Source organism: Halichoerus grypus, chromosome 14 (assembly GCF_964656455.1).
Source record: "Halichoerus grypus chromosome 14, mHalGry1.hap1.1, whole genome shotgun sequence".
Lineage (NCBI taxonomy): Eukaryota > Metazoa > Chordata > Mammalia > Carnivora > Phocidae > Halichoerus > Halichoerus grypus.
In genome coordinates this window covers 5,783,457-5,804,155 of record NC_135725.1, presented here as the reverse complement: position 1 = coordinate 5,804,155, position 20,699 = coordinate 5,783,457, and the positions used below count along the sequence as shown (strand labels likewise).

General features: G+C 47.5%; 1 protein-coding gene and 1 long non-coding RNA gene across 2 annotated transcripts in view; one reads left to right on the top strand and one right to left on the bottom strand.

The window, feature by feature from the left end:
- ERMP1 (endoplasmic reticulum metallopeptidase 1) overlaps window positions 1–11,196 on the bottom strand; it is a 41,493-nt gene extending 30,297 nt beyond the window's left edge. The window contains exons 1-4 of the mRNA XM_036084166.2: window positions 10,735–11,196; window positions 9,044–9,345; window positions 5,184–5,311; window positions 4,478–4,583 (exon numbers count right to left, since the gene is read on the bottom strand). Coding sequence (XP_035940059.2) covers window positions 4,478–4,583; window positions 5,184–5,311; window positions 9,044–9,345; window positions 10,735–11,078 — 880 coding nt within the window. The 5' untranslated portion in view covers window positions 11,079–11,196. The remainder of the gene's footprint in view (window positions 1–4,477; window positions 4,584–5,183; window positions 5,312–9,043; window positions 9,346–10,734) is intronic.
- Window positions 11,197–17,374: 6,178 nt separating this feature from the next.
- On the top strand, window positions 17,375–20,471 carry LOC144379981 (uncharacterized). The gene is made up of 2 exons (XR_013443599.1): window positions 17,375–17,513; window positions 19,369–20,471. It is a non-coding gene; the product is annotated as an uncharacterized LOC144379981 (long non-coding RNA).
- Window positions 20,472–20,699: the final 228 nt, after the last annotated feature.

The following is a 20,699-nucleotide window of genomic DNA, read 5'->3' as shown; positions in this document are numbered from 1 at the left end:
CAGCCTCTCCCTAATTGCCCACTGAGGCCTACAGGTCAAGTTCTGGTACAAAAAGGAAGTCTGGGGAGACTGGGACGGGCACGTTAGTCAGCTCCTGAGTGAGCTATGCCCCATAATACAAACAAGGCGAAGGGAGCCCTTAGATCAGAAATTACAGAACTGAGGGTTTTCCTCAGTGGTTACTAATCTCAAGGGGTGGGTACTAACACTGTGCAACGTTATGGATGAGGAACTAAAGCACGAGCAGCCGTGGGACTGGTTCAAGGTTGCTCGCCGAGGGTGTGTGATCTGGGATCTGACCTTGGGGCGTCTGGCTGGAGCCTGTGCTGGGTGCTCCGAGAACCAAGTTAGACAAGGAATTCCACTCCTGAAGAATGTTGCAATCGCTGGGAACAGAGAAATGAGCCGTGGTCGGAAGAGGGGAAAAATGTTTAGGTCTCCCTGAATATAACCCGTCTCCTGTGCATGGACCTAGAAGGCATTCTCAGTTTTTCAGTCTTATAAAAAAGCCGAGACGACTATGCAGTACTTGGATCGACGTGTCCATGGGCAGTTATTTCTACGGGATAAATTCCTACAAGTGGCCTTGCTGGGCAGGAGGGTCTGCACGTGTTTTAAAGTGGACCTGTTGCCAGACCACCCCCAAAAAGCCTCAATCTACACTTCCCCCAACACCGTACGACACGGCCTACTCCAGCGGCGCCGGGCATTACCATCCTGCTGACTTTCTGCAAACCTAAAGCTTAAAAAATTCATTAAAAAAATAAAAGTTTAAAAATTTACTGTTATCTGAATTTACATTTCTTCTGAAATTAAGCTTGACTACTTAGTTTGGCAGTTTCTTAAAAAGTTAAACATAAATTTACCATATGACCTAGGCAACCACCCAAAAGAAAGGAAAACACACTTGCACACGAATGCTCACAGCAGCATTATTCCTGAGAGCCTGAAAGCGCAATCAATCCAAATGTCCATCGACTGACGAATGGATCAACAAAACGCACTCTATCCATACAATGGAACATAATTCAGTCATAAAGACAAGGAAGTACTCACACGTGTTACAACATGCATAAACCTTAGAAAACATGCTATGTATTGAAAAAAGCCAGACTAGTGAGTGTGCGGCTTCTCTCTGGGGTGATGAGAAGATTCTAGAATTGACTGCAGTGATGGCCGCTCAACTCTGTGAAGAGATCTAAAAACCACTGAGTTTTACTTTAAATGGGTGAATTACAAGGTATGTGGCTTACACCTCAATAAAGCTCCATTCTGTTTTAAACGAATGCGATCTCAAGCAGGTTATAAAACAGTAAATAGAGCAGGATTTCATTTTTGTAATCTATATTAACTTACTCTTTCTATGTGTGTGTAGAAAAAAAGTCCAGAAGAGTAGGGACTAAACCATCACACTGGTTTGCTCTGGGGCAGGACATGGGGCACAATATTTTTCACAGGAGAAAAAAAGGATTCCGTGACCCCTTTGCTTTGGGGCTTCTACTCGAGGTTGGTAGTATCTGAATTTTTCACAGGGGACATTTATTACTGGTTTAATCTGATTAAATTTTAAAATAATGGATTTTATAACACCTTCAAATGATTCAAACAGCCTTACTTATCATTAGTCTGATAAAGTAAGTCATTCTTTCATGGACCCTGGCCCTTTTCAGAATTCGGTGGTAATGATTACTCCAGTCACTAAAAACTCCCCGAGTGAATGTCTCTCTCTGAAGGGACAACGCACACTCGCGACTACAAACTGTTTTAACCAAGGTGTTTCCAGGACAGGGCAAGTGCCTGTTTACGAAGCTGAGGACGGGGCAACCTAGCAGGACTCCACATCCTGGAGGCTGTATCCTCTTAGTCACACGTGGAAGCCACGCTGACTTGCCCTCGGAAAGTCATCCCTGCAAGGACGCCAGGCTTTGGCGGGCAGTGGCAGGGGGAAGGGAGAGCCTGAGAAAGGTGCTGGAATGTCAGAACGCGCCTGGGAGGCTGTTCCGTACGTGGCTCAGCCACAAGAATAAGCTACCAAAACCTACAGGGAAAACATGGAGTAAAAACTCGGAAAGGGGGGGAAACATTCCCTCCAAATCTTCTGTAGGATACCCCTCCAGAAAAAAATTAATTCTGAAGTGTGAGGATTTTATTTTCAAATGAGTGAAACATTTAAATTGTATATACAGTTAACCCTTGAACAACATGAGTTTGAACTGTGCTGGTCCACTTACATGTGGATTTTTTTCAATAAATATGTATAATACGGGAAGTGTATTTTCTCTTATGATTTTCCTAATAATATTTTTTCTCTAGCTCACTCTATTATAAGATTACAATATACAGTACACACAGGATACAAAATGTGTGTTGATCGACTGCTCGTTACCAGTCAGGCTTCCGGCGTATGGCAGACCAGCAGTTAGGTTTCTAGGGAGTCCAGACTTACACACAGATCTTCAACCATTCAGGGGACCAGTGCCCCTGACCCCTGCATTGTCCAAGGGCCAACTATATATTGCTAATTAGTAACAAGTCTATTCTTTGCTTTTATTATTAAAGTAATCAAATGCAATGCAAAAATGTAAACAATACAGAAAACTATAAAGAGTGTAAGTAAAGCAGTAATGACAATTCTGGTTTTAAATTCATGAAGCGATGGAGAGTCACACTGGCTTTTCACATTTAGCCCCATCCTCCACCCCAGGGACACCCACCCCCACTCCACCCGGTGACACGCACCAGCCAGCAGTGACCGTTACTGTAGTTTGTTTAAATCTTTCCAGATAATACAATTACATCTAAAATGTGTGCAAGTGTACAATGTTTATGGAAAACTATCTACATTTAGTAAAAAGAGCACAGGCCGTAGGCTAGTCACACCTAGCATGAGGGGGTACCCGGTAACTGTCAATGAAATGAACTTGGATCTGGATCTAACTAGCCCTAGGGAAGTGTGTTTTAACTTCTCTGGACTACGTACGTGTAAAATATATTACTACATACGCACCGAATAAATTCAGGAGAGGTACCGACTGCACGCAGGTCTGGTTTTGATCTGGGCCCCAGGGGTCCGGACGTACAGCGCGAACGGCCGAGCACTGCACACAGAGTACGCTCCCAGGAGGGAAGGCCCACAGAGACTCCCGCCCGAGCGGAGCCCTGACATTTTCACCGGAGGACAGACGTCAGCTTTGCTTACAGAATCTCCTCTTGCTGCTTTTTGATCTGGAGGTTGTTCCACCACGTAAGCCCCCTATCCTGATTGAACCCCAGAGCAGGAGGGGCACGGAGCACAGCGCAGCCTCTCCTGAGCCCCACAGACGTCAGCGCCGGCTGCCCGCTAGTTAGGTGAGGCGTCAGAGCAAACAGAAAGGTTGGAGAGTGGGAAGGAAAGCAGCACCTCCCTCCCATGTCATGACCTTGAGGTTCTCAGAGGTCAGCTGACATAAAACATACATCCATTTTTGAAGGGTAAGCGTCTAAAATAAGTTGGATGGAGAATATTAAAACACGGTACTGTTTAGGTTATATATAATGGCATGCTTAGCACATCTTCACCAATACCGAGTCTGGAAAGGGCACTAAAAAGTTCCCCTATCAGCTTACTCACTCCTCCTGGCCCATCTCAGGTCCCCCATTACAGAACTTCTACCAAACGCTGTGTGTCTGGCAAAAAGGCGCTATCCAAATGTCTAATACCCTGGGGAAAATGGTGTGCGACTCTCCACGTCAGAGTTTAGGAAGCACGGAACCTCGAATTCTGTTAAGAAACGCGACAAACGATCCTCACTAACTTAATGGGTGCTATCCTTATGCCCCATCATCTTGTTATTCTTAGGAAGGCTTACTCATAAAATTAAAAATATTCCTCTGGCTGATGAAGTATTACTGAATTCTATGACCATTCAAATTAATTCAATGATCAATTTAAAGCCCTTTAACCAGAGGCATATTTTCTCATTTTAATTCATGAAATGGTTGTCATTTAGTATATTTACATCACGATCACCCATAACGGATAAAACAAAGTCCACACCTACGTGACGATCTGGTTTGCGGTCACGAACGAGGGCTGCGAGCCTGGGCCGCCCAGGTTCCACCCCACTGTGCCTTTTACCAACTGTGCAAACTCACGGACGCTGTACTCTCCTGGCTCGGTTTTCTCATGTGCGAAAGGACGGTCGTGACAGCACTCAGCCCTCAGGCTGCTCTGAGGACTAAGCGACTTAATACATATACGATGCTTTGAACAACACCTAGCGCGTAATAAGCGCTATGCAAACGTTAGGTGCTGTTACTGCCATCTCGTTAAAAACGCCAACAACGACGAAGTAAAACTATCGCATGCGTTACAAAGAACGTTCGTTTCATCGGAGAGATTATTTAAGTCCGAAAAGCTTCCATTTTTATAAAAATAAGAATCGCATTCAAGTATACGATGCAACTGCATTAAAATGTAAAATACAGCCTCACATACCTGTTTGGAACACAAGCTCTTTCCCTCCCACGCCCGCTGCCTCCAGGTTAATAAATGCACGAATCAAGCCGGCCCAGGGGTGCTGAGTTATGAAACCATGACTGGCCTGAATGAGAAGGAAATGAAACAAATAGAGGTTAGACAACCTTAAATCATCCAAGTCTATTTTGCTTATTTTAAAGACAGAGGGTCTGTGTTGATAAGGGGAAGAATGGGACAACTCTCATTTTTTTCAAAGGCAGTATCTCAAGACGTGTATCTGTTTCTCCACGCACAACGGCCGCGTGCAGTCCGCTGAGTGGCAAGTCACCGTCACAGACGGCAGCCTGATTCCCCGAGCGGTGCCGAACAGCATCCTCAGTGAGTGCGAGGCCCGGCCAGCGAACAGAGAGAGGACAAGCCTCGGGCTCGGGTATTCATGCTGCCCCAAAACGTCTCTGAAACTCCAGCGTCCCAGAAAACCCGAGGTGGTTAATCATGGCCTCACGAAGCCCTTTTATGAATCAAACGCTGACAAGATGGCCTGTTGTGAGTTCTCAAATACTGCACGTGGGTCCACGTGGCTGGGGGTTTCTGCAGTATTGCCAGGTACAATACTGTCGTTGTAGGGTACTACACAAATGAATAATCGAAATGCGTGTTAGCTATTACTACTATTCTCGTTATTATTACTCAAATATTAGTATTTCAAAGGGTAAAATCTCACCTGTAGGACATTTTCCTCAGCACCGTTAAAGAGAAATATGACAGCGTGATGTAAGGCGTCTGAAGATGCTGACAAGACACGAAGGACTTCCAGCATCACTGAACAGCTAACTGCATCGTCACTGGCACCTTTAAATCAGAAAGAGATTGCTCCTCAGATTTTAAAACTTTTACAGGATGAAGGGGCGGGCCTGGGGGGCTCAGTCGTTAAGCGTCTGCCTTCAGCTCAAGTCATGATCCCGGGGTCCTGGGATCGAGCCCCGTGGTGGGCTCCACACTCAGCGAGGAGTCTGCTCCTCCCCGCCGCTGGTATTCTCTCTCTCAAATAAGTAAATAAAATCTTTGAAATTAAAAAAAACAAAAAAACCCTTTTACAGGATGAACTGTCATGGCTAGGAACAGGGTTTTCTCATCAAGAAAGCACCACAGTGTGGCTCAGTTGGTTAAGCGTCCAACTCTTGATCTCGGCTCAGGTCTTGATCTCGGGGTCAGGAGTTCTAGCCCCACGTTGGGTTCCATGTTGGGCGTGGAGCCTACTTTAAAAAAAAGCACCACCGTGGCTGCAAGACCAGAAGCACAGCTCCGTTCTGCCACCATGGTTGACCACGGCAGCCGCCGGCCCCGCCTCCCTCCAGGAGGGCTGGGACCCTCGGCCTGGTTCGCCTGCGGACTGGTGCGGAACCGTGCCTAGCCCTGAGCCGTCACTCAACTCACATCTGTTGAATCAGCAGCCAGGTGGGACCTCAATTAATACTGACAAGCGGCATTCTCATCACCCCGAGGCAAGGTGCTCCGTTCTCTCCTCATGCCACGTCCACAGTAATAGTCTCCTGTCTGGTGCTCTGCCTTCCTCCATCATCTCCAGCCGCCACCGGGCCTTTCCTGCCACAGTCCTAAAGCTGCACATCCCTCCACATTGACAGGGTTGGGCGGGGGGGGGGGCAATGGGGTGGTGTCGCATTTTTTAAAGCTCATGTGATGAAAGGGATTATGTGATGAACAAATACAAAGAAGACATCATATCTAATAAGACACAGGACGGAGACCAATGACCTAAACAGCATCCCCGCTCCCAGCAGCGAGAAAGCAGAGGCCCTCAGCAGACCTCTTCACTTCTTGATTCAGAAACTTCACAGATTTATTAAAGGTGATTATAATGATGACTTTAATACCTTGATTTTTTTTAAGGCACTATAAAAGGTAAAGGAACTAACTGGACATTTGATGATATTAAGGAATTATTAAGTTTTTTTAGTGAGGTAATTCATGGTATTTTGAGCATGTCCAAAAAGACTCCTTATCTTTCAATGATACCGACTGAAATACAGAGAAACCAGTACAGCTGAGATCTGCTTGAACATAACCAAGAGGTGCAGGAGTGGGGGAAAAGAAACAAGATCGGGTCTCTGAAGTTGGGTGATGGGTACGCTGAGGTCAACCAATTCTGTTTTTGTACAATTTGAAATCTAACATACTAAAAAGTTTCAAGTGTGGGTAAACAAGACACAGCAATAATCCAGGCAAGAGCATTTCTGCGTTTACGCACTGGGAGGGAGGGTGCTGCAGAATTTAGCGTGGGTTTCAGGGCAAGAAAGACCTGGAAGTAAATTCTAGCTGTTATTTACCCTACAATTTCCTGGTTTGGAGGGCAAGGCCAATGATAGTTATCTCATGGGTGTGTTATGAGGATTACAAGAAAATGTGGTCCGCGTCCAGTGTTAAATTGTTCCTTCTCTTTACAAATTTAAGAAAGGCTCTGCAACCAGCTAAAATGCTAGCTTGGGCACTGTTACATTCCAGACCCCCTTCCTACTCAAGAAGAAATTATTTAGCCATCCCTGTCTTGGTAGTGATCACTAAATTGTATTTTAATCAAAGTGAACAAAGTAATCATTAACTAATTATTATCAAGCAGAAAGTCTACCCAGTTATCAGTAAAAAGTAACACCTTCTGGCAACCAAAGGAAATGACTTTTTTTTTTTTTTAACTTTGAGACTCTGAGTTACTTTAATGTAAACAGCAAACAATAAAATGTTTATTCAAAGTGAGAAAAAGGAAAACTGAAAGAAATATATCTAGGGTTGCTTAAAAAATTAATCTGTCTACTTATCTTCCTTTATTTTAATGGTTCTGGCAACTGAGAACAGGACTAGAGAAGATTAAATACCTTTTTTTTGGAGCGAGAGAGGTGGGGAGGGACAGAGGAAGAGGAAGAGAGAGAATCCCAAGTAAGTTCCACGCCCAGGGCTGAGCCTGACATGGGGCTTGATCTCACGACCTTGAGATCATGACCTGAGTTGAAATCGAGAGTCAGATGCTTAACGGACTGAGCCACCCAGGGGCCCCGGATTAAATACCTTTCAGAAAGGGAAGTTAGAGGACAGCATCTTTAAGGGCTGGTGATATGCCAACATCGCTTTCCAGTCAGAATTAACCCTGAAATTGAAACCACCACTGAAATAACTCACTCTCTTCTACCAACACCCTGGACTCATGCAGCAAACCCAAGAAGACATTTAAGGCCTTTCTGTGGGTAACATTACTCCAAACTGGTATATCAGTTCCTAAAGTTCCAGATACGCTGCTGAAAAGAACTAAAAAAAAAATGTGTATCTCCGTGTTTCACTTAGTTCATCCACTAAAAGGATATACTGTGTTTTTTAGCTATTTTTATTTATTTTCAACTACTTGAACAATTTATAATTGACAGAAATTTCCTTGAAATTGTTGGCTAGGTATTCTTATAAAATTTTAATGAAAAATGGGTTCCAATGACCCACAAAATCGCCATCGTTTCCTTCCTGGACGCCATGTATGCGATTTGTAATAACCAGCACTATGTTTCTGATACTTGCATACACACCTTTCTTTTATAATGCTCTTAAATAACCATGGTGTTAATCTGTCCCATCCAAGAATTTAAGCACTGTAATAGTGGGCCCAGGGAGACACTTAATTTACAGCTTCGTTGAAATAGGCATAAAAGACTACTGGTTTCCCTAAGCACGCACAAAGGTATTTCTGACTTTATAAAACAGATGTTTGTACACGGATACTTGAAAAAGCATGCCACATTCTAAATGCAATTGGCAAGCTTTCTGATTAAAGACATCCTAGTACGAATCACTTTATCAAGCAATTTTTTTAATCTTTTGTACAACTCTAGATGTTCATATGAGCGTGCTGTAAGTTCAAGCAACTCAGAATTATTATCAAATAACAATGGGGGAAAAAAAAAAAAGATTTTCCATGCCATGAGAGTACTACTATCTCCATTTTACAGACCAGGAACTGAGCAAAGAAGAGATTAGGTAGTTGGCCAAAAAGAACGTTAACTACACGCTAATACTCTCCTTCCTTTCAAATGTAGCTCAAAGAACTGATGGGCTAGAAGCCCCAGCATCTGGTGCCACCCCTGTCTCTGATCAGTGGCGATCAGCTAAGTTTACTCCTGTGACAAAAGATAGGGTTGAACAGATGCCATCTCAGCTCTTCTAGTCTAAGATGCTAGGATTCCACTATAAAAAGCTACTGTTTTCTATTCGTCCCTACTTAAAATCTAGCTACTGAAAACATCTCCCTCGTGAATCCGCCCAGGGGTGCTGGCGGAACCTAGCCCTGGGACTCAGGGACACAGGACTGGCAATGCTGATAAAGCAGCTGCGACCTACCAGAAACATTCCACGTCCTGCCCCTGGGCTACTGGCACGGATATTCAAAAAATAGAGCAAGAAAGCACTTGAGCGAATGGTGAGGGTCTGGATCTTTATCTTGAACAACTGCCCAAGCAGCTTGGAGTTAACAAGCTTTCTGGGCTTACTGATGCGCAACTCTGACAGGACTAAAGACCAGGTCCGTACCTGGTGAGTTTGCCACAGAGTCAAAATGACAGTTGGCCAGGACCGCGTGCTGGGCTCCGTCCCTGGGCTCCAGCTTCACCACGACGTTGGTGATGTTGTCGTAGTAGCTCGTAAAACCCCCCAGGAAGTCAATGCTGAAGGAGCCCGTGGGTCGCTGCACGTCGACTGAAATCCTGTGAAGGCTGTTCCTCTGATCCTCAATCAGTTTAATCTGTTCCAAAAGGTAATGGACCGTCACGATTTCATTTTCTGGACTTCCTGTGGTCCTGGGGCCAATGGATGTTATGTGTTCAAGATAATCCCTGGAAGCAACCGAAAGGATGACGGTGACAAGGAGCGCTAGGCAGAGAACTGGCATTGACACAGGGCAGATTTTTCCTGCATGCCCTCCCAACCCCACTGCACAAACAGGTTCTCCGACTTCTTACAAAAAAAAGGGGGGGGGCTGACTTTTATTATTTCAGGTACCCTGTGAAAATCACTTGTAAGGTTCCATCATTTTATTTTGCCTCCCGGGAGTTCCTCCCTGCAGAGTTTTCTCCACCCACCCCACTCCCAAATTCTCCCTATCCCCATATCAAATCAACACAAAGACCAGGGATTCTATTCTAAACATGCAGCTGCTTGAAGGCTGGACGGGAAGAATCCAGCTTCATTGTGCCACACTCTGGAGGGTTACTGATTCTAAGTAGCAGAAGCCAATGAGCAGAGACAATTAAGGCAAGAGGTTGAATAAGAAAAGAAAACTTTTGATCGCTGAGAATGGACTCAGCCGTCTCAATGCACACTAGGCCTAATAACTTCAATTCAGGCCAAAGCCAACCCTACCCGTAAAACAAACAACAAAAAACGTGTTGTGTTTTCACTGCATTCCAAGCAGGCAAAAAGGGAGTGGGGGAGGAGTGTTCCAGAAAGTCCTTAAGAAAATAAGCTTCCAGCACTTTGTAGTCAAAAGTTTTTTAAAACACAGCGGCTGTTGGAAACTCTGCTAGCTTATGACCTTAGGAGCTTTGATATCTTAGCGTTTCGATACCTTTGACCTTGATCACCTTCCCTAGCATGCTCAAAAGTCTCTCTTCTTCTTTAAAACAAAACACAAAAGAAACAACCAATCTCACACACCAGGGGCCCAAGGACAAACTCCAGGCATCTCAGAACCTCTGAAAGTGTAAGGTTTTGAACGTGCCGTCTTTCAGAAAAAGCCTCCACGGCTTACAGGTGTGGGGGCTGTGACCCTCAGGAAGTCGAGTACTGCGTTACCCCCCAAAGCGGATTTACAAAACGGCCTAGGCGCACAGATGCCGCTTCCCAGTTCATTTCCAAAGCAGGGAGGCTAGTAAAAAGTGGAAGTCGCTCCAGAAGACGGGGGACGACTACCAACCCTCCAAGGGCAAGCGGGGCAGAACGGAGGCGGCCCAGCCAGCGCAACCCGGACCCCCGCCCCGACCCGGGCACCCCCGCCCCACCCCAGCTGCGCTCCCGGCTTCGCAGGGGGGCAAGGCAAGCTCCGCCAGCCGTAAACGGGGACTCCGGGGCAGGGACGCGCGGGGCCGCCCCGCCCCACGTGCGGCCGCGGGCGCCGGCGAGCCCGGGCGATCCCGGGGGGAGGAGGGGGGCGGGCGCCCGCAGGTGCCGCAGCCCCGGGCCCCGGCCGCAGACGGACGCGCGGGCCGGGCGGGAGCGGCGGGTACCTGGCTTGGCGGGCGTCGAACTCCCCGTGGCGGCCGGCGGGCCCGCGCAGCACCAGCTGCTGCAGCGAGAGCTGCACGAGCGCCCGCAGCGCGAGCAGGTAGAGCGCCAGCCCCAGCGCGGCGCGCGCCTCGGACAGCCCGGTCCCCGCGCCCCGGCTCGCGCCGCCGCCCCCCGCGCTCCGCTTCCGCGTCCTCGCGCCGCCGCCGCCGCCGCCGCACGCGTCCTCCGGGGGCTCCTGCGCCGGGGCCTCGCTCCCCGGCTGCGGCGCGGCCGCCGGGCCGTCCCGGCGCTCCCCTCCGACGCGGTGCCGCCGCACGGCCGCCGACTCGGAAGCCCACTCCATGGCCGCGAGCCTCGGCCGCCAGCCCCAGCGCTCCGGCCCGCGCCGGCCCCGGGAGCAGCCGCGGCGGCCGCAGCGCCTCCTAGTGAGCGGACGGCGCCTGCAGAGGGCCAAACTTCTTCTGATTGGCCCGGCCCGCCGCCACCCGGCCTCCCGGGCAGAGCCGGCGGGCACCGCGGCAGGGCCGGCCCCGGGGTGGGCGTGACGGCTGCGCCTGCTGCGGCGGGGCTGCCCGGCCCGGCGTGGGCAGGGGTTTCCAAACGCCAGGGGCCCCAGACACTGGAAACGTGAGAAAAGGGAGAGGGCGCTTTTGTAAAGGAATGCACGTGGTGCACCGGGCAGATTCTGAGCACGATGGCCCCGCTTTCCTACGGGCGACAGCGGGAGAAGTAGGCTCCTGGCTCTTAAAATGAGCACCGGGACTGCGCAGAGGAGGCCCGGCCTGACGTTCCCACCACGCAATCCAGACGGGCATCTGCAGAACCGTGTGCGGCAACCAGCACTCCCGTTGTCTCCGTTCGACAGATGAAGAACAACAGCAGCTCTTACTCACCGAATATCGCCCCGAGCCAGGCCCCGTGCTCAGGGCTTTAATGCTTTATCTCATTTGATTCTCACAAGAACTCGGAAAAGGAAATATTTTTATTCCTACCGACTGAGAAACTTAACTGGTAACAGATGAAGAACTTAAATCCAGTTCAGTGGGACCCCAAAAACAGCATTCTGGTCCACTGCTGAGTCTGGGCACTCTGGAGAGTTCGGGGAAGCTGTCCCTGGACGCGTAGCATTGGTTTTACTGCAGACGCTAGGGATCATCTAGTTTCCCCCTGCCTGCTGATGCCCTGAGCCTCCCTGCCTCCAGGCTCCGTGTCTCGGGCATGGAGGAGCTGCAGTTCCAAGACCGTGAACCCAGAGGCCGGCTGGGGAGATACGCCAGCCTCCCCCTCCCCCCGGGGCTGCTCCTGGCCCAGGCTCAGGCCCACCTGAAACCAGGGCGCTCCTTATTCCCAGCTCTCCGGACACTCAGTCCTCTCTCACTGTCCCTCCTGCTCGCCATCGTTCCTTCTGCAGCAGGATCCTCTCACCTGCTGTTCAAGTTGCCAGGAGGGTTCTCTTCCCCCCCCACCCCCACTCATTGCCTAGTTACCCTCTATGTGTCCTCCAGATCTCAGCTCCAGTGGCACTTCCTCAAGCAGAAATCTCCTAATCTAAGGAAGCCAGTTTCCACTATTTGTAGGATTTCACATCACCATGTGCACATTATTATTTAATATCTTTCTCATGAGACTGTAAGCTCCATGAAAGCAGGAATTGTGTCTGGCTTCGCTCACTATTTTATGCCCTCCTCTTAAACCATGAAACGCGGTAAGTAGTCCATAAATATTTCTTGAGTCCTAAAAATGAAATTTGTGGCAGCATCATTTTAACAAAGATCCTTTTTGGCCTATGAGATCCGTGAGACCAAAGACAGTGTCTCCCTTGTTTATTCATCACTGTGTCCCCAGTGCTCATCTCTGTGCCTAGCACATGGTTGGCACTCCATACATATTTATTGAATGAGCAAATGAATATATATTGTCTAAGAACCAGCTTTCTTGCTATTCTCTTTCCAAAAACTTTACCACCTTTGGAAGATAAGACCTCAGAAACAACTCTGTCCACTGTAGTGTAACAAGATGTGGAGCTCACTCATTCTTAGGGGAAGGGCATGCATGTCCCATGGTCTTTTAAGCTTTATGTATTTTATGCTGTCACTTTCTGGGCTGGGTGGGTATCAGAAAACCTGGGGTAAGCTGTACCCCTCAGGAGCTGTGCTAGTGGTTACATCATCTGAGCGCTCTTTTTCCGAATGGATAATGTATGTTAAGCATCTCTGATGATATTCCGTGGAAGGCGTGCACCAGAGCAGAAAAGAGCCTGGCTGTTGGAGTCAGATACGAGATCTTGAATTGCATCCCTTCGATAAATATGTCATCATGCAAGTTACAGTCTCAGGATCCTTATCTGTGATAATGGAGATAATGTCTGCCTTAAAGGGCTTTAGTGAGGATTAATCAGCTAATACTTATGCAAGATCCTCACGCATAAGTCTCATTAAGTAATATTTTCTGGAATGTTCATTCTTATACAGTCTTTTGCAGATTGGAATAAAGGCCATTTTCCCATTGTGATCATCATAGGGCCCTAGATAACGTACATTATTACAGCTGGGTGCTTGGATGACAGCTTTTCTCTGGACTTATGTCAACTATGGTATTCACATTTGAAATTTTCAAGCTACCAACCATTGGATATCTACTCTGTCAGATACCGACCCAGGTGAGGAAACGTAGAGAAGAACAATTCAATGTTTCTGCCTTTGCAGAGCATACATTCTAGTTGGGAGAGACAATAAACAAGAGGGTGTGTATTTATGGGTGTGTAAAATGTCACACAAAGTGCTATAAAGAAAAATAAAGCAGAGAATTGAGAGTGATCCAGGCTGTTTTTTTTTTGTTGTTGTTGTTTTTTAAAGTTGGGTGATCAAGGAAGATCTCTCTGAGAGGACATGTAACCTGAATGAAGTGAGGAACGGGGCCTTAAGAGCCTGAGGAGAGAATGTTCCAGGCAGAGGGAAATGAATCGGGGGGGTGTTCAGAAGCAACGCTGAGTAGGGCATGTGGCTGAAAGCAGACTGAGCAAGAGGGGCGGTGATGGAGGGGAGGTCGGAGAAGCAGGCAGGGGCGAGCGCGGGGAGGGCCTCCTGAGTCACAGCAAGGACTCGGGGGTGGTTGTGAGCCGTGAGGCGGCCGTGCGCTAAGTTCTGTGTTGTAATACTGCTCAGAGTCCCAGTGCCAGGCAGAGCAACACCCTGACCACACCTAGATCAGGGAGGCTAACAGAGACTTGGCTAGTGTCTGGCCTTTGAAGTGTTTGCAGCCACTGATCTGTGTGGGTAGTAGGCCACAGTGCACGCAATACATACTCCAGTTCCCACGGATCAAATTGCTGACGGGGGTGGGACGAGACGGGCAAGGCTCCGGAGGCTCTGTCTGCTGACCTACGGATGACAGGTTGACCCACTTCATCCCGCCTGGCAGACAAGTGACAGAGTGAGAGTCTGACCAGCCTACAGGCACCGAGATGTCCCAAGTCCCTTCTGTTTTGCTACCTCTTGGTATTTTCTAGTACGCCGGCCAAGTGAGTGAGAGGGCGTGCGGGCTGTCAGGATTCGGGGGAAACGCCCGTCCCTATCCCCCGCCGAGGTCCCCCTGTAGCCCATGTGCCTCCTTCTTCGGAAGGGGCGTTACTGGGGGCACCCGGTGGAAGTTCTCCAGGACTGAGGCCGGGAGAGGAGGGCTTTGACCTCATGTTACAGTGACAGTAAAATCAGGGGACGGCCTGAGCCAAGAGGTGAGAAGAGAATCCACACCAGCTGCAGAAGACAAACGGGCTGAGAAAATTGGCTCTTTTGGGGACAAAAAAAAAAAAAAATCAAATTGGAATCTCACACCATATTACGTACCCAAAAAGAAAAATAAAGTAAAATTCAGAATCAAACAAATTTTTTAACTGATAAGAAATAAGGTAGGGGGCGCCTGAGTGGCTCAGCCGGTTCAGCGTCTGACTCTTGGTTTCTGCTCAGGTCCTGAGATCAAGCCCCATGTCAGGCTCCCCACTCAGCAGAGTCTGCTTGGGATTCTTTCTCTCTCTCTCCCTCTGTCCCTCGGCCCTCCAATAAATGAATCTTAAAAAGAAAAAGAGAGAAGGTAAACATGATTAAAGAATTAAGACTCCAAATGGACAAGGACGCTTTAACCAAAAAAAAAAAAAAAAAGTAGAAGCAATCATAGAGGGAAAAATCCCATTTAACTACACAAAACTGAAAACTTCATATCAAAAACAATCACTGGGCACCTGGGTGACTCAGTTGGTTAAGCTTCTGCCTTTGGCTCAGGTCATGATCCCAGAGCCTGGCACTGGGCTCCCTGCTCAGCGGGGAGTCTGTTTCTCCGTCTCCCTCTGCCCTTAGCCCCTGCTCGTGCTCTCTCCCTCTCAAATAAATAAATTCTTTAAAAAAAAATCACCAAAAACATGAAAAGTCAAATGACAAACCTGAAACATTATTTTCAACAAATTCTAAAAACAAGGGACTAATATACTTCTACTCATTCTGCCTTGATAACATATAAATATAAAATTAAATCTATTACATATATATAACTTATAATTTAATAGATCTATTTAATCATATATATTAAAATCAGTAAGAAAAACACCAATGCCTCAATAGAAAAATATGTAAATCATTCATCCTTTGTATCAAAAGAACATATATAAAAATGGGAACCATTTTCAACTCACCAAGTTGAAAAAGTTTTTTGTCTTGGTTTTAATTAAAATATGCATTGCTCACAGAAGATTAATTGATGAGCACCTGCAAATGATGCAGGTGGGACACCCCAGAATGCCCTTCCAGAAAGCAACTTGGCAAGATGTGCCAAGAGTCCTAAAAGAATTCACAACTTTTGATGCACTATTTTCAGATGTAGTAATCCACTAAAGATGTAATTTTCAAAAATTGCAAAAGGACGCCCATCTGTAAAAATCAAATTTGTGGAAACTACTTCAGCATAAAAAAAATAAAGGAAAAGTCCAATAAATTCCAGCGCATCCAGAGTGCGGGACGTCACGTAGCATTAAAGGCAACGTCACCAAAGTCTATTCAACAAGGTGGGAGAAGTGCTCGTATTATTAAGAGAAAAATATATAAAGAGAAAAGAAATAAAGATACAAAATGAATAAAGAATATATTGAATGGATATTAAATGTGTGGAAGGAGACACCCCACAGCAACATCACCAGTCACCCATGAGTGGTATTTTTCTTTTGTATCCATTTGTGTCTCTGTCTAGCCTGGGCTGGGTGTTCCTGTAAGAGCCTCAGACAGGGAGCTCGGGGCCCTCAGCCCTGAGCCTGGAAAGACACCTGGAATCTGCCACACTGTCACCCTTTGGAAGGTAGTCAATAAATTGATTCCAGCATGGTCACGATCCAACAGGAACTTAATGTCAGAACCCCATCTCTGGCCCATGCTCCTCAAGCACATTTCTAGACTAAAAAGTTTAAGGTAAAGATCCGGAAATTAATGAGTTGCTAACCCAATAAAACCATTTTTGAGGGAATCTTTCGCTTACTGTATCATTCTTTACATTTAGCCTGTGACACGGGAGGAGAACAGATGGGTGTGCATTTCAATGGCTTTGGATTTTGAATTTTCTTCTCCCTCCTTCATAGCACATTCCTAGTATTACTGGAAGAGAAGCCAGGAATCTTCAAGGCTCCTGGGATTTATCTAAGCAGCACATATCCAGGGCTTTGTCTGCATTTACCCCTGGGCTGCAGGGCAGGTGAGAGACAGGACAGAGGGGTGTGACTCAGCAGTTTTGGGGGGGAAGCTGACTCCACGCTGAAGCTGGTTGTTTGGACTACTAAAAAATTAATGAGCGCATGCACTGCCGGGGCTCGGCCCCTCTAGGACGGCAAACCCAGAGCCCCCATCCCCTACGGAGACCCTTCCTGAGTGGCTGTCTCCTCCTGCAGTCCCCTGAGACCCTTTGCAGGTTCCGTCCTGGACTGGTTTCACTTGGCCTGCGAGCCCGTGACCTTCATCGGGTGCTTACCGGCCGAAAATAGCCTCCGCAACCCGCTGCTTTTCCAACATGCCCAAAGGAGAAAAGGGACAGTGAAGGATCTTGGGTGAGGATGACAGATATCTCTCAAAGTGTGGTCTGAGGACCACATAACGTAAGAATTGCCTGGGGACCTGCAAATACATCACCTTCCTGTGTCCTACCCACCTACTGCATCCAACCCCTTCCGTATGGGCTGCCCTACCACCTGCCATGTCGCCTCCAGTGAATTAGTTAACCTTGCTGTGCCTCAGCTTCCCCATCTGAGCAGTAGGGCAAAGAGGGCTGTTTTGAGATCCCAGAGCAGGAGACCCAGTAAGAGCTCCAGATGTGCCCACGGCTGTGCCCATTCCGTGGGCTGGACCTTAGTAGCAGGACACAGGGGAGCGGGGGAGATAACATCTCTGCATCTTTGACTCAGTTTCCAAATCCTCCCACCACTCCTCTGCAGGTACCCGAAAGGCAATTGGTGACTTCTTGGCCAAACTCTCTTACAGAAACCTAAAGTAAAGTTGTGAAAGGCCATTTGTGACACAAGCCCGAGGGAAACTTGACTTCTATCTTCACTTAAAGGGCAACAGTTCGCTAAGTGTTTGCTATCGCTCCGTTCTCGCTCCACCCCTGGAGATGTGTGCATTCATGCCCCTGCCTTCCGGTGCCTTCCTACCTTCTCTGCTGAAAACACCTGCTTTCCTCTCGCATCTCAAGTCTCGGTCACCCTTGGGATGCAAGTAATCAATGAGCAAAAAACCAGGATCAAAAACAGGTACTCTATTGTTTTTTTTTAAGTAATGGGAACGTATTCACAGTAATCCGCCACAGAAAAAAAAGGAATGAAGAGCTGTTACAGGGTACACTGTGGATACACATCAAAGACAGTCTGCTGAGTGAACGGAGCCAGTCCCAAAAGGCCACACACTGTCTGATTCCGCGCACATAAAATACCCACAATGGGGAAATCCACACAGACAGAACGAAGACTGGTGACCACCAGGGACAGGGAGGAGGGGAGAATGGGATCAATCGCTTCACCCACCGGTAGGGGGTTTCCTTTTGGGCTGATGAAGATGTTTCGGAGCCAGATGGAGCTGGTGGCTTGCACAATATTGTGAATGGGCTCAATGCCCCCAAGCCGCCCACTTCTAAAATGGTTAATCGTATATGATGTGAATGTCACCTCAAGAACAGTACTTTAAAATGTGATTCGCTATAAATTATTCACAGAGGACTACAGTAAGTAGGATTTAAAGAGAGTTCTCCACGCCACAGGCAGATGCCTGCCCAGGTTCAGAGTGACGGTGAAGTGATTGGCTACCCCACCGCTGTTGTTATAAAATGTGACAGAATAAAGGTTGCAGTAGTCTCTTCTAAGCAACTCAAATTAGGATTTCTGCTCTTAGTTTTTTAAAAGGAAATCAACCAACAGATCTTTGTCAGAGATGCTGATTCTTTACAGAAGGCAAAGGAAAGAGTTTCATTCATAGCCTCAGGTTTTTAAAACCACTTTCTTCCAGATTCTTCCATGGTTCTAATTTTTGTTGCCATAAGGAGGCACCCAAATATCCCAGCGGGAGGTAAGGCAGCTCTTTAAGGGAGCCCTGCAAGGCTGGGAGCCCAATGGGAGAGATTCGGAGATTAAAACCCAAGGGACAGATAGACCTTGGTTATTCAAATGTGCTATTGTGTCAGCCAGGTGGTTGTGATTTATTGGGGGTGACGGAGCACTGACAAACCATTTCCTGATATGGGCAGATTTAGTAAAAATAGAACAGATCAGATCAGGGCTGTTGGGAATGGTAGGGACTGTGGTGAATTGCAACCCCGAGCCCCACCTAAAATCAGTCACAGCAACCACTGTGGTGTGGAATTTGGGGCTCAGAGGAGCCAGATCTTCTAATTTTTCAAGAAATGGCAGCAGTTCAGATATTTATGTGATACCTTCTGCTCTGTTAATTTTGGAAAGTAATTTGAAAAGAGAAGACCAATGCGTGCGCCAAGCCAAACAGGTGCACGCCCTGGACCCCACCCGCAGGCTGTCCGTTGGGAACCTCTGAAGCCTGGCCTCTAGGCCTTCAAGGACATCCCTGCTAAAGATAAAATATTTCCCCGAGTGAGAATCAGGTTACGCGTGGGGTTCTTATCTCTTGAGTTAGGGAACAGTTTATTTTTATTTTTTTTTAAATTTTATTATGTTATGTTAGTCACCATACAATACATCATTAGTTTTTGATGTGCTGATCCACGATCCATTGTTTTCGTATAACACCCAGTGCTCCATGCAGTACGTGCCCTCCTTAATACCCATCACCGGGCTAACCCATCCCCCCACCCCTCTCCCCTCTAGAACCCTGTTTGTTTCTCAGGTCCATAGTCTCTCATGGGACAGTTTAAAGCACTAGAGGGGATCAGGTGTAGGTAGCCAGCCCTTCTCTCCCTCGTAGGTGGAAGGTGAGCCTTGGCAGATGCCTTCCTCCCTCCAGCCCCCAACCCCGCATTTCTAGCCACTGCTCTGTTCTGCAGGGAACAGGGAGTGAGGAGGAGAACCCTTTCTGAAGTTTTTGCAGCTGTAGGGCTGAAGGTTCTGAACGACATTCTTCCCTCTCACCCCCACCCCGTCACAGGGACGGAACTCAGCATACACACTGGAGCGTGACACGGAAGGCATGGTCAGAGCCCTGGCCCTCCCCCCGAAGCTCGGGACCACGCCTGGGGCTACGCAGCTGTATTTACTCTTCCCGTGTGTCCTGGGGGAGGAAGGAAGAGCAAGGAGCAGTGGGCCTACAGCAAAGCCCACAGCAGTGGAAAACACCAGCATTCCCGCACTGTGGCCACCACCCGTGGCACGGACTCTTAACTTGAAGTGCAACCGTCTGCAGATTGTGACGACGTTTCCAGGAGCTGAGACTCAGTCAAATCTACAAATTGGTTCTGATGTTAAGGAAAACACTTTCTTCTTAAAATTAGACACACTGGCCCGGAAAACACAAAACACTGGCATTCTAAATCCTGAGACTTCCTTCCTGCGGGATTCTAGCTCTTTCTGCCCAAGCTCCGACACAGTGACCCAGCAGGGAGGTTAAATTCAATTTTTGCGACGGCTAAAGAGAAACCTCTATGGTCCACCTTGCCAAGATCTGACAAGGAGCCACGTGGGTCAGACTAAAAGGAACTCTTCGAGAAGAAAACCTAGGCATGCACCCTCCTCACCCCCAATTTGTTTATACATGGGGCAGATTTTTCAAGCTTTATCAGCCTCACAGGAAACCATAAATAGATTTCCAGTTGACATTCATGCTTTCTGGTTATGTGAACTTGAGTTCCTCCTTCCAGAGACACCATCCTGGCTATAGAGCTAGAAATCAACAAATACCACATTCTTTCCAACTGGTTTACCATAAATCGTGGCTGGTTTGAGCGTGTTGGCCTTCTGGTTTACTCCAAAGAGCAAGATGTACTCTCACCTCCCTGGTGCCTTAGCTGGGTTTCCTGCTAAAAGGAACAGGAGAAAAGTCTCATCCCCCTCCACGGTGTCCCTCCCCTCCCTAGGAACAGTGCTGGGCCTTTGAAACCTAAAACGTGACTTTGCTGAGCCTAAAACCTGAACCGTGGTGTTTTACTTGTTTCTGTTTTCACTGATTTCATCAGGCAGCCTTCAAGTATTCTTTTGTGTCAGCTTTTTTTTTTTTTAATCATTGTTTATTTTTAAACTTATAATGCTCCTGGATCGGTGACCCTGAGATGATTTGTGCTCTTGAAAAAAAGAAGTTTCTTAAAGTTTTAGGGAGTGGGGAAGACAGACAGAAAGCATGAAAGTGAAAGAATACTTTGTCTGAGTTATTTATCTTCTCTCTTTTCCTCTCACAAAACTAAATCCCAATTGATGGGTTGGGCTCTTCTGGCCTGGGGGTTGATGACACCTCTCTTCATCTCTCACCCCCTCCCTTTGCTGCCA